The 12208-nt window shown below is 46.9% G+C and overlaps 1 protein-coding gene across 5 annotated transcripts in view; it reads right to left on the bottom strand.

Annotated features, from left to right (window-relative positions):
• The window catches only part of LOC113021458 (zinc finger protein 239-like), a 33317-nt gene that overhangs the window by 18327 nt on the left and 2782 nt on the right, over window positions 1-12208 (bottom strand). For 2 of the 5 annotated variants that reach the window (XM_026166161.1, XM_026166160.1), the window contains exon 1: window positions 6874-6959. The exons of 1 other annotated variant lie outside the window; for it this stretch is intronic. Coding sequence is in view for 1 of the 4 variants with exons in the window: in XM_026166164.1 (XP_026021949.1) it covers window positions 12154-12164 (11 nt within the window). In the remaining 3 variants the exon portion in view is untranslated. 2 more of the 5 variants (XM_026166162.1, XM_026166164.1) reach the window with 2 other exon arrangements.

The raw sequence follows: 12208 nt of genomic DNA, 5'->3' as shown, positions 1-12208 counted from the left end.
TTATTAGGCTCCGGAGCCGAAATGCACATTAAAGTCACTTTACATCCAGATGACTTAGACCGTCCTAAGATAATAAACTTTTAGCCTGGTCTAGATTCTCTAGACCTCTATCATACTCACTGCCGTGTATATCCCCCCCGACGCTAATGCTAGGTTGGCCATGAAAGAACTTTCTGCAGCCATTAACAAACACCAGAATAAACACCCCGAGGCTGCTTTTATTGTTGCTGGCGACTTCAACCACACCAACTTAAAGACAGTCCTCCCCAGATTCCACCAACATGTCTCCTGCCACACCAGAGGAGACAAGACTTTAGACCATGTGTATTCCAACCTGGCTGGAGCCTACAAAGCCACACCCCTCCCCCACATTGGACAATCGGACCATCTCTCCATGTTCCTCACACCTCGGTATTCACCACTCATCCAACGTGTGAAACCTGCTGTGAGGACAATTAAAGTGTGGCCAGAGGGGACAGACGCAGTGCTCCAGGACAGATTTAAAAACACAGACTGGAATATGTTCACCCACACAGACCTGGACCAGTACGCCTCATCTGTACTGGATTACATCTCCAAAACCACAGACAGTGTCACCACCCAGAAACGGATCACCATGTACCCCAACCAGAAGCCTTGGATGAACCGGGATGTTCGTCTCCTCCTGAAGGCCCGCAACACTGCCTTTAGGTCAGGAGATGCACACGCCTACAGTACAGCCAGGGCTAATCTAAAGAAGGGCATCAAAAAAGCCAAACACCATTACAAAAAGAAGGTAGAAGAACACTTCTCCAACTCCAACCCCCGACACATGTGGCAAGGACTCCAGACCATCACAGACTACAGGACCACCAAACCCTCCTCCGCATCCTCTGATGTCTCCTTCCTCAACGAGCTCAACAACTTTTATGCTCGTTTTGAGCGAGGGAACCCCACAACCACAACCAAAGCAGACGTGACGCCAGACCACCAACCTCTGACTCTCTCCCCCACCGATGTAGGAGCGGTGCTGAGCAGGATCAATGTCCACAAGGCTGCAGGTCCTGATGGCATCCCCAGGCGTGTTCTCAGAGCGTGTTCTGGGGAGCTTGCAGGAGTGCTCACAGACATATTCAACCTGTCCTTGGCCCACGCTGTGGTACCAGCCTGCTTCAAATCCACCTCCATCGTCCCGATACCCAAAAACTCCAACCCATCTTGCCTCAATGATTACCGCCCAGTAGCACTCACCCCCATCATCACTAAGTGCTTAGAGCAGCTGGTCCTAGCACACTTCAAATCCTGTCTCCCCCCCACCCTGGACCCCCACCAATTCGCATACCGCCAGAACAGGAGCACAGAGGATGCAGTCTCCATCGCACTGCACTCTGTCCTCTCACAGACGTTGCGAGCGGAGGCAGAAGAGAGGCAGGCGGGGAGGCCTGTGGGCACGGCTAAAGACTAGTCCGTTTAAACCACCACTCCCGATCATATTCCTCTCCAACGCCCGTTCAATCCGTTACAAACTGGATGAGATACGACTGCAGATCGCCACTCGACGGACTTTTAATAACTGTTCGTGCATGATTTTCACTGAAACCTGGCTGGACAGCGCCATTCCCGATGCGGCTATTGATCTAGCAGGCCGCACCGCCTATCGAGCCGACAGGTCTGCGGACTCGGGTAAGAAGACTGGCGGGGGGCTGTGCATCTATATTAACAACTTTTGGTGCACGAACGTCACGGTAACGGAAAGACTGTGCAGTACAGAGGTAGAACTGTTGGTGTTAAAGTGCCGTCCATTCTATCTCCCTCGGGAATTTTCTGCCGTTTACATCTGCGCTGTTTACATTCCACCAGATGCTAATGCTAAGCTAGCGTTAGCACAATTGAGCAGCAGCATCAATAACAGCCTGGTAGCACACCCGGACAGTGTCTTTATTGCGGCTGGGGATTTTAACCACGCGGACCTGAAATCTGTACTTCACAATTTCCACCGTAATGTGAAGTGTGCTACCAGAGGAGATAGAACGTTGGACCAGGTGTACACCAACATGGCGAATGCGTACAGAGCCCAGGCTTATCCCCACCTGGGTCTGTCAGACCATCTCTCCCTTCTGCTACACCCAATATACACACAAAAGATCAAGAGCACTGGGATTACAACCAAAACCGTGAGAACATGGCCGCAGGACGCTATTCCGATGCTTCAGGACTGTTTCCACTGCACAGACTGGGATGTATTCAAGGTGCAGGACACTGACAATCGTGTCGCATTGGACAGTTACACCTCCACTGTCTTGGACTACATCTGTTTCTGTGTGGACAATGTAACAACTTGGAAACGATTCCGTGTGTTCCCTAATAATCCACCCTGGATGACACACGGAGTTCAACAACTTATTCGAACAAGGAACAACGCTTTCAAATCCGGGGACCAGGAGGCATACAGTGCTGCCAGGGCCAACCTGAGAAGAGGCATCAAGACTGCCAAGCAGCAGTACAGGAGGCGTATCGAGGCCAGGTTTGAGAACAACACAAACCCAAGGCAGGTCTGGGAGGGCATCAGGGCTATCACGGACTACAAAAGAAGAACACCATCACCCTCAGCCGACAGTTCTACTCTGGCTGAGGATCTAAATCTCTTTTATGCCCGTTTTGATAGGGAGAACACCGACCCTGTCCTGTCCCCTCTCCCCTCAACCGACCCTGCTCCGGTCCTGAGCACTCATGAGCTGAGGCGTGTGTTCCGGAGCATTAACACCAGGAAGGCGGCCGGGCCGGATGGAGTGCTGGGCCGGGTGCTAAAAGACTGTGCTGCGGACCTGGCGGACGTCTTCACCTCTATATATAACACCTCGTTGTCCTGTTCACTGGTACCATCCTGTTTCAAAGCAGCAACCATCGTTCCCATCCCAAAACAGTCAAATGTCACATGTCTGAACGATTTCAGACCTGTGGCACTCACCCCCATTCCCGCCAAATGCCTGGAGAGACTGGTCATTAAACACATCAGAGCTGCTTTTCCACCATCCCTGGACTCGCACCAGTTTGCATACAGGGAGAACCGGTCAACCGAGGATGCGATCGCCACAGTGCTGCACACATTACTGAAGCACTTGGAACACAGGAACACCTATGCACGGCTCCTCTTTGTAGACTACAGCTCGGCTTTTAATACCATCCGGCCATACAAACTCCGTCCCAAACTCCACCAACTGGGACTTAACTCCTCTCTGTGCAACTGGATTGTGGACTTCCTCACTAACCGTAGACAGAGTGTCAGAGTGGGTAAGAACACCTCTTCCACCCTTGTGGTCAACACCGGTGCCCCACAGGGGTGTGTTCTGAGCCCTCTGCTATACACTCTCTTCACCCATGACTGTATTTCCTCCTGCGCGTCCAATCTCATTGTTAAGTTTGCAGATGACACTACAGTGCTCGGACTTATATCCAACAACGATGAGACAAACTATAGGACAGAGGTGCAACAACTAGAGTCATGGTGCCACGACAATAACTTGGTCTTAAACACCAAAAAGACCAAGGAGATCATTGTAGATTTCCGGAAGAGGGGTCATAACAACCATCTGCCTCTCTTCATTGGCAGTGAGGCGGTGGAGAGGGTGAGCAGTTTTAAATTCTTGGGGGTAACTGTGACCGAGGACCTGTCCTGGGGCAACCATATCACCTCAGTTGTACGGAAGGCCCAACAGCGCCTCTACTACCTGAGGAGACTGCGGAGCGCACACATTCCCAGATCTCTGATGTTGAACTTCTACAACTGTGCCATCAGCAGCGTTCTGACGTATGGATTTCTAGTGTGGTTCCCCAGCTGCACCAAGGCCGATCAGCAAGCACTCCAGCGGGTGGTGAAAGAAGCTGGCAGAATTATTGGAACAAGTCTGCCAGAGATCAGTAATATCTTCCCCACTCGCTGTCTGAGGAGGGTGCACAGTATCCTGCGGGACCAACATCACCCTGCGCGCCACCTTTTCCATCTGCTGCCCTCAGGGAGAAGGTACAGGTCTATACAGGCCAGAACATCCAGACTGGCCAACAGCCTGTATCCACAGGCTGTGAGGCTCCTGAACTCTCTGCCCCCCTCTCACGGACAATAACCATATCCAACTTCTTAATAGCAATGAACTGGTCTGCATTGGTGCATCATATCTTTATTATCTTCCCCCTCCTGCCCCCCCCCCTTTCTTAAATAGATAACTATCATATCTGATATCATATCTCACAGTACAATAATATTGAATGGGTTGCATTGTTGTATTTTGTCATGTTTCTCAGGTCTTTGTCTGAATTTCTACGAACATTATTGCTAAGGATTGTCTTATTGCATTGGAGTCACACTGGGTTAAATATGTACACTTGGGTTTTAAGGGGTATTTATTATTTTCTTCTTTTTTTGGGTTGTGTGGAAGCCCCAAACGCAATTTCATTGTTCTTGACAATGACAATAAATAAATACTACTACTATACTACTACTACACCTGGACAACAACACCACCTACGCCAGAATGCTGTTTATAGACTTCAGTTCAGCATTCAACACAATCCACCCCTCACAACTCATCAGGAAACTGACAGACCTGGGCATCAGTTCCCTCATCTGCAAATGGTTACTGGACTTCCTGACCAACCGCCCCCAACATGTCCGGCTGGATAACCGCTGCTCATCTACCATCACAATGAACACCGGTGTACCACAAGGCTGTGTGATGAGCCCTTTCCTCTACTCCCTCTTCACCCACGACTGCAGACCTGCTGATGGTTCCAACACCATCATTAAGTTTGCAGATGACACCACGGTGATTGGCCTCATCAGTGACAACGATGAGGCCGCCTACAGGGAGGAGGTGGATCGTCTGGCTGAGTGGTGCGACACAAACAACCTGCTGCATAACACCGAGAAGACCAAGGAGCTCATCGTGGACTACAGGAGGAATGCTGACCCACATCCACCCATCCACATTAAGGGGACGGCTGTGGAGCGTGTGAGCAGCTTCAAGTTCCTGGGAGTCCACATCTCCGAGGATCTCACCTGGACGACCAACTGCTCCAAGCTGGTCAAGAAGGCTCACCAGCGCCTCTTCTTCTTGAGGACTCTGAGGAAGAACCACCTGTCCTCAGACATCCTGGTGAACTTCTATCGTTGCACCATCGAGAGCATCCTGACCAACTGTATAACAGTCTGGTACGGGAACTGCTCTGCCTCGGACCGGAAGGCGTTGCAGAGGGTCGTGAAAACTGCCCAGCGCATCGCTGGAGCACCACTTCCTGCCATAAAAGACATCTACAGGAAGCGGTGTCTGAAAAGGGCTGGGAAAATCATCAAAGACCCCAGTCACCCATCACATGGACTCTTCACCCTCCTGCCCTCTGGGAGGCGCCACAGGAGCCTCCGGACTAAGACCACCAGGTACCGGAACAGCTTCTTCCCCACAGCTGTCAGACTCCTGAACTCTGCCTCCTGACATCTGATCCACGTTAACACATGGACTGAACATACACACACACACAATGGACAACCGTACCCTCAAACACACAATAATAACATGGACTGAACCACCACTCACAACCACTAGCACTTTATATAGCCTCTGTAGAAACTATCTACACCCTCACTTATCTTAACTGCACTACTGTATAGCTCTGTGTAAATAATCATTCTGTACATACGATAATTTTTAACCCTACAACTGTTTACAACTTGCATAGTTCCCATTTCTGTATAGCTGTATATCTCAGATTCTGTAAAGTTATTTATTTCATATTCTGTATAGTTTTTCATATTTATATCCTGTTCATAGCCTGTACATAGCTTGTACTCACTACAGCCTGTACATACTTATAGTTATAGAATATTCACAACATACTTCATACCGTGTACATTATAACATACCATAATAGACCCATTTCTGTAATATACTTACATATCTATATTATTGCTAATATATATTGTAATATATCTATATCACTAAAGCACTTCTGGATGGATGCAAACTGCATTTCGTTGCCCTGTACCTGTGCATGTGCAATGACAATAAAGTTGCATTCTATTCTATTCTATTCTATTCTATTCTATTAAACTGAGCTGATGGCAAGACGGAGGATCAGAGGACTTGAAGCTTTAAATAATCCCTCAAGGAGACAGGTCTAACCTTTCCTTTGAAATATCTCTGAGGTAGCATGGACAACATACACGTGCAGATGAGAAATGACACCCTGATTCAATCATTCCCTCTCTGTAAACACTTTAACTGGGAAGCCAAGCTAAAGGTTAAATGATCAGCGGCTGTAGGTTTAGCTGTGCTCGTATGCCCGGACAATCCAAATATATAAATAAAGAACTGCACACAAACACAATTACACTACTTGATCTGTTACAACCGAGCGACATTACTTGTCAGCATCTGGAATCATGGAACTCTTTGGTCACGGTGAAGGAACAGTGTGCAGGGCTGTTTTTAAAATGAGGTTTTTCACCAAGCATCCTGATGGGCTCTTCCCAAGAGTTAGTGGACAGATAGTTGGAGGTCATGTTCCCAACAAGCAGCAACTGGTGCCGAGGATGAAAGGAACCGTGAATGTGCTCAAAGCTAGATTGCGAAACCGCGATATCAGAAACACATCCTGCATGTGCTGAACTTGCTTTCTAGCAAAGCACCCTGGTTTGCAGTGTCCCAGGTGTAGGCCAGCACTGAGGATTGTTCTCCAGTCACTGTACACACAGTTTAAGGGAGGACAGCAGTTCCTACTTTGAAGGTAAACCTTAAATGATCAGCAGCCATGAGTTTAGTTGTGCTCGTACAAGTTATTGTCTCCAGTGTCTCTGCGGGTCCCTAACACTCCCTCACAAACACACCTGAGCTGGGAACATACCTGAGGGAGAGCAGCAGATGACAGCATGCAGGAGACAACAAACTAATCTAAACATATAAAACAACTCCAACCAACATCAGCTTGGTGGTTACCTTTGGAGGAGCCCAGCCCATGAGCTGTGCTGTGATGACTTATGGTGAACAGGTGTGCCAACAACTAAGAGCCGAGACAGAGCCTCTTAAAGCTGTAGGACAAAAAACAGCACGTCCAGAGCACCTGAAGGCCAGAAGGTGGCAGCAGCAAACGGGTGTCAGGTACAATCTTCAGCTTCCATAGTATCTACAGATCATACACTCCTCCCTTTGCTCAGTGTTTTCACCTTCAGCACATAAATAGGCATGCACACAGCACAGATAACAAGCAACTGTGTACGGCTCTTCAAAAAGCTGGTTCTCTGATGATCCGACTCTCCATGTAAACAGAGCTTTTCATGTTATGCTACATTTTGAATTTGATTAGATGCAGAGCGTTCAAACTCAGCTTTAATGTCACTTTAAAGTGAAAATCCAAGGCACAGATGTACGGGCCTGTTGCCTTGACTCCCCTCTCCTCGTGGTACCTCCTATAGAATAGAATAGAATAGAATAGAATTCAACTTTATTGTCATTGCACATGCACAGGTACAGGGCAACGAAATGCAGTTTGCATCCATCCAGAAGTGCTTTAGTGATATAGATATATTACAATATATATTAGCAATAATATAGATATGTGAGTATATTACAGAAATGGGTCTATTATGGTATGTTATAATGTACACGGTATGAGGTATGTTGTGAATATTCTATAACTATAAGTATGTACAGGCTGTAGTGAGTACAAGCTATGTACAGGATATGAACAGGATATAAATATGAAAAACTATACAGAATATGAAATAAATAACTTTACAGAATCTGAGATATACAGCTATACAGAAATGGGAACTATGCAAGTTGTAAACAGTTGTAGGGTTAAAAATTATCGTATGTACAGAATGATTATTTACACAGAGCTACAGGGAGTGCAGTTAAGATAAGTGAGGGTGTAGATAGTTTCTACAGAGGCTATATAAAGTGCTAGTGGTTGTGAGTGGTGGTTCAGTCCATGTTATTATTGTGTGTTTGAGGGTACAGTTGTCCATTGTGTGTGTGTGTATGTTCAGTCCATGAGTTAACGTGGGTCAGATGTCAGGAGGCAGAGTTCAGGAGTCTGACAGCTGTGGGGAAGAAGCTGTTCCGGTACCTGGTGGTCTTAGTCCGGAGGCTCCTGTAGCGCCTCCCGGAGGGCAGGAGGGTGAAGAGTCCATGTGATGGGTGACTGGGGTCTTTGATGATTTTCCCAGCCCTTTTCAGACACCGCTTCCTGTAGATGTCTTTTATGGCAGGAAGTGGTGCTCCGGCGATGCGCTGGGCAGTTTTCACGACCCTCTGCAACGCCTTCCGGTCCGAGGCAGAGCAGTTCCCGTACCAGACTGTTATACAGTTGGTCAGGATGCTCTCGATGGTGCAACGATAGAAGTTCACCAGGATGTCTGAGGACAGGTGGTTCTTCCTCAGGGTCCTCAAGAAGAAGAGGCGCTGGTGAGCCTTCTTGACCAGCTTGGAGCAGTTGGTCGTCCAGGTGAGATCCTCGGAGATGTGGACTCCCAGGAACTTGAAGCTGCTCACACGCTCCACAGCCGTCCCCTTAATGTGGATGGGTGGATGTGGGTCAGCATTCCTCCTGTAGTCCACGATGAGCTCCTTGGTCTTCTCGGTGTTAAGCAGCAGGTTGTTTCTGTCGCACCACTCAGCCAGACGATCCACCTCCTCCCTGTAGGCGACCTCATCGTTGTCACTGATGAGGCCAATCACCGTGGTGTCATCTGCAAACTTAATGATGGTGTTGGAACCATCAGCAGGTCTGCAGTCGTGGGTGAAGAGGGAGTAGAGGAAAGGGCTCATCACACAGCCTTGTGGTACACCGGTGTTCATTGTGATGGTAGATGAGCAGTGGTTATCCAGCCGGACATGTTGGGGGCGGTTGGTCAGGAAGTCCAGTAACCATTTGCACATGAGGGAACTGATGCCCAGGTCTGTCAGTTTCCTGATGAGTTGTGAGGGGTGGATTGTATTGAATGCTGAACTGAAGTTTATAAACAGCATTCTGGCGTAGGTGTTGTTGTTGTCCAGGTGTGAGAGGACAGAGTGCATTGCGATGGAGACTGCATCCTCTGTGCTCCTGTTCTGGCGGTATGCGAATTGGTGGGGGTCCAGGGTGGGGGGGAGACAGGATTTGAAGTATGCTAGGACCAGTCGCTCTAAGCACTTAGTGATGATGGGGGTGAGTGCTACTGGGCAGTAATCATTGAGGCAAGATGGGTTGGAGTTTTTGGGTATCGGGACGGTGGAGGTGGATTTGAAGCAGGCCGGTACCACAGCGTGGGCCAAGGACAGACTGAATATGTCTGTGAGCACTCCTGCAAGCTCCCCAGAACACGCTCTGAGAACACGCCCGGGGATGCCATCAGGGCCTGCAGCCTTGTGGACACTGATCCTGCTCAGCACCGCTCCTACATCGGTGGGGGAGAGAGTCAGAGGTTGGTGGTCTGGCGTCACGTCTGCTTTAGTTGTGGTTGTGGGGTTCCCTCGCTCAAAACGAGCATAAAAGTTGTTGAGCTCTATGCCTGCATCACTGGTGGGAGGGGCTAAACTAATAAGAAACAAGACTAATTTCACTTTTACGGTTTCACGTCCTGAAATCAAACCAACTTAAGAACACTTTCTGTGCACATAAGTACAGTATATCATCTGTGAGTGGAAATACTGATGTCTGTGGGTTTTTTTTGCAAAGCCTGTAGGGCGTGCACAGCTGTGCGCGAGCATACTCGTCTGCAGCCATCACACGGTGAGTTGTCACAGGGGGTCTATTTCTTTAACAGAGCAGTAAATAATACATGACTGATGTTTGGAAATTTGAACTATCAAATAATAAACAATAAAAAGAGATTAAAAATTGTAATCCTTAAAATATTTATACAAGAGCAGCGTTGGCTCAGCAACGTGAATGCGCTTCTAGGGTGAAAAACATGGTCCAGCTCCTGATCAATATTATTGACAGTGTTGGGGAGTAACGGAATACATGTGCCGCCGTTACGTATTTAAAATACAAAATATGAGTAACTGTATTCCGTTACAGTTACCGTTTAAAAAGGTGGTATTCAGAATACAGTTACTTTGTTGAAATAAATGGATTACACTGCGGTACTTTCCTGTTTCATTTTGTCGCGGGTCAGGACTGTTTGGGTTTGGTTTGACAGCTACGTTCTGTTGTTCCAGGCGGCAGCGTTACGGTTGCCATGGTTACAGGGCGACGCTCTCTCTCTCTCTGCGACTGTGTGTTTCCTGGGTGAGAGAGGCCTTTTCGTTGTTGTTGTTGTTGTGCTAAGCTAACAGGCAGAATGCTACAAGCATAGCTCTAAAGAATGTAGCTTCATGGGCAGTGTAGTCCGTGCTGCAGGGAGAATGGACTGCCATACACGTTATGGGTCTGTGAGCGCGAGGAGGGAGAAAAAGGGGAGTGGAAAGGTACGAGCAGTCATCGAGGAAAAACGGGAGCTGGAAGCATGTAAATATAATAATAACCACTGCAGCCAAGAAGAGTGCCTGACGAGCCCAGTTGTAAGTAAGCTATTAAGACTCGACTGTACACCGTGTTCGTGTTTTCCTCCGAAAACAATAAGTTCCGTTGGAGCCTTTCAATGCCTCTCTCTGTCTCTCGCAAGAAAAGTTGACCCACACAACAAAGTAAAGCTAGTTTTCGGCTACGAGCCGACAGGGACCCGCCCTATTAGTCAGAGGTCCCTTTACTACAGTTCGGAGTCGCGGACCTTCAGTAATAGTAATAAATCACACAGCAATAGTACATTCACGTTGTTGTAAAAAGCATGATAATATATTAAGTAATCTAAAGTATTCAGAATACGTTACTGTCATTGAGTAACGTAACGGAATACATTTTGGGGCATGTAATCTGTATTCTGTAATGGAATACATTTTAAAAGTAACCTTCCCAACACTGATTATTGATCAAATAATACTGCAGGGCTTTCAAAGCAGCATGTTAACTGATGAACAACTGGCTGCTTTTATTCAGAGCAGTGATTCACGTCACTGTTGGTCAAATCTTTATGTGTGAACAACTAAAGCTGTCAGATGAATGTGGTGCATAAAACGGGACATTATTTCCTTCTGACGTCGGATGCAGTCTAAGTAGAGAGCATTAGTGTGATAAAGTACAAGCATGTAAACACTGTGCAGCACTGGACTACTTTCCACCGCTACACTGATGGTAGACGATGAGTTTGACTGCCAGCACTTCAACTTCATCAAATCTGTATAATTAATGTGTGTTCCTCAAACATGAGGAGCTACAAGTCAGAGAGCTTTACTGTTTCACTGACCATCAGTACAAACTGAAGTTATAAACAGGATTTTATTTTTAACCTATGGAAAAACACTGGAAGATCATTACATGTGACATGTTGTAGCTACATTGCACCGCCTAAACACGAAAGAAGCCAAGTCGTTCCAAAATGTTGCATCGTGTCATAATACATGATGTTCAGATGTTAACACACGATCCAATAGTACAACTCAACCAAACTTTAAACACTGCTAAAAATACAGCTTTACTGCAGTACTATATGTACAGATGTGTTGATTCCATGCAACAACAACAACAACAACAACAAAAGAAAGAAAAAAAAAATACAGTGAATACAAAAAATATACAATTTAAGATTCAAAAAGTTACCGTAGTATCAGATTTCTTTCAACTATAAATACTAAACTGCTGGGGGGGGGGGGGGGGGGCACTTTTTCCTATAAGCAGCTAATCAATTACTTAAGAGAAGCAGTCAGTTTAATAAGCAGTTAAAAGCAGTTTTAGCTTTCACTTGGTGATCTGATTACTTTCTGGATGTTTTACTACTGGTCAGGTTCAATTGATGGGAGATCTGAATGCGCACCTCAATCAGTGGGACATTAAAACTGTTCAAAGTTAGAAACGCAAGTGACCAAATGTTCACTGTGACACTTTAGAAATTACAGATACTGCAGATCACAGAAAAGAAAAGAAGACATTTGAGTTCTAGGAACCCCCAACTCCCGGTTTTTCCTGTCTGTGGGCGACTCCATGGACTTTTAATGAGCCTCTGAGGAGAAACATCTTCCAAGTTCTTCTCAGTACTTCAGTTGGGGCCTGCTGTGAAGAAGCCGGTAAAGAACAGTGGCTACTACAGCGCTGCATGCATCTGCTTCAGTCTGCAACTAAAACAAAGACAAAGTACGTTAGGGTTGTCTGTCATTTTATG

The sequence above is a fragment of the Astatotilapia calliptera genome, chromosome 4 (assembly GCF_900246225.1).
Source record: "Astatotilapia calliptera chromosome 4, fAstCal1.2, whole genome shotgun sequence".
Classification (NCBI taxonomy): domain Eukaryota; kingdom Metazoa; phylum Chordata; class Actinopteri; order Cichliformes; family Cichlidae; genus Astatotilapia; species Astatotilapia calliptera.
Note: the sequence above shows the minus strand (reverse complement) of the source record. Positions and strands in the feature narration are given on the sequence as shown.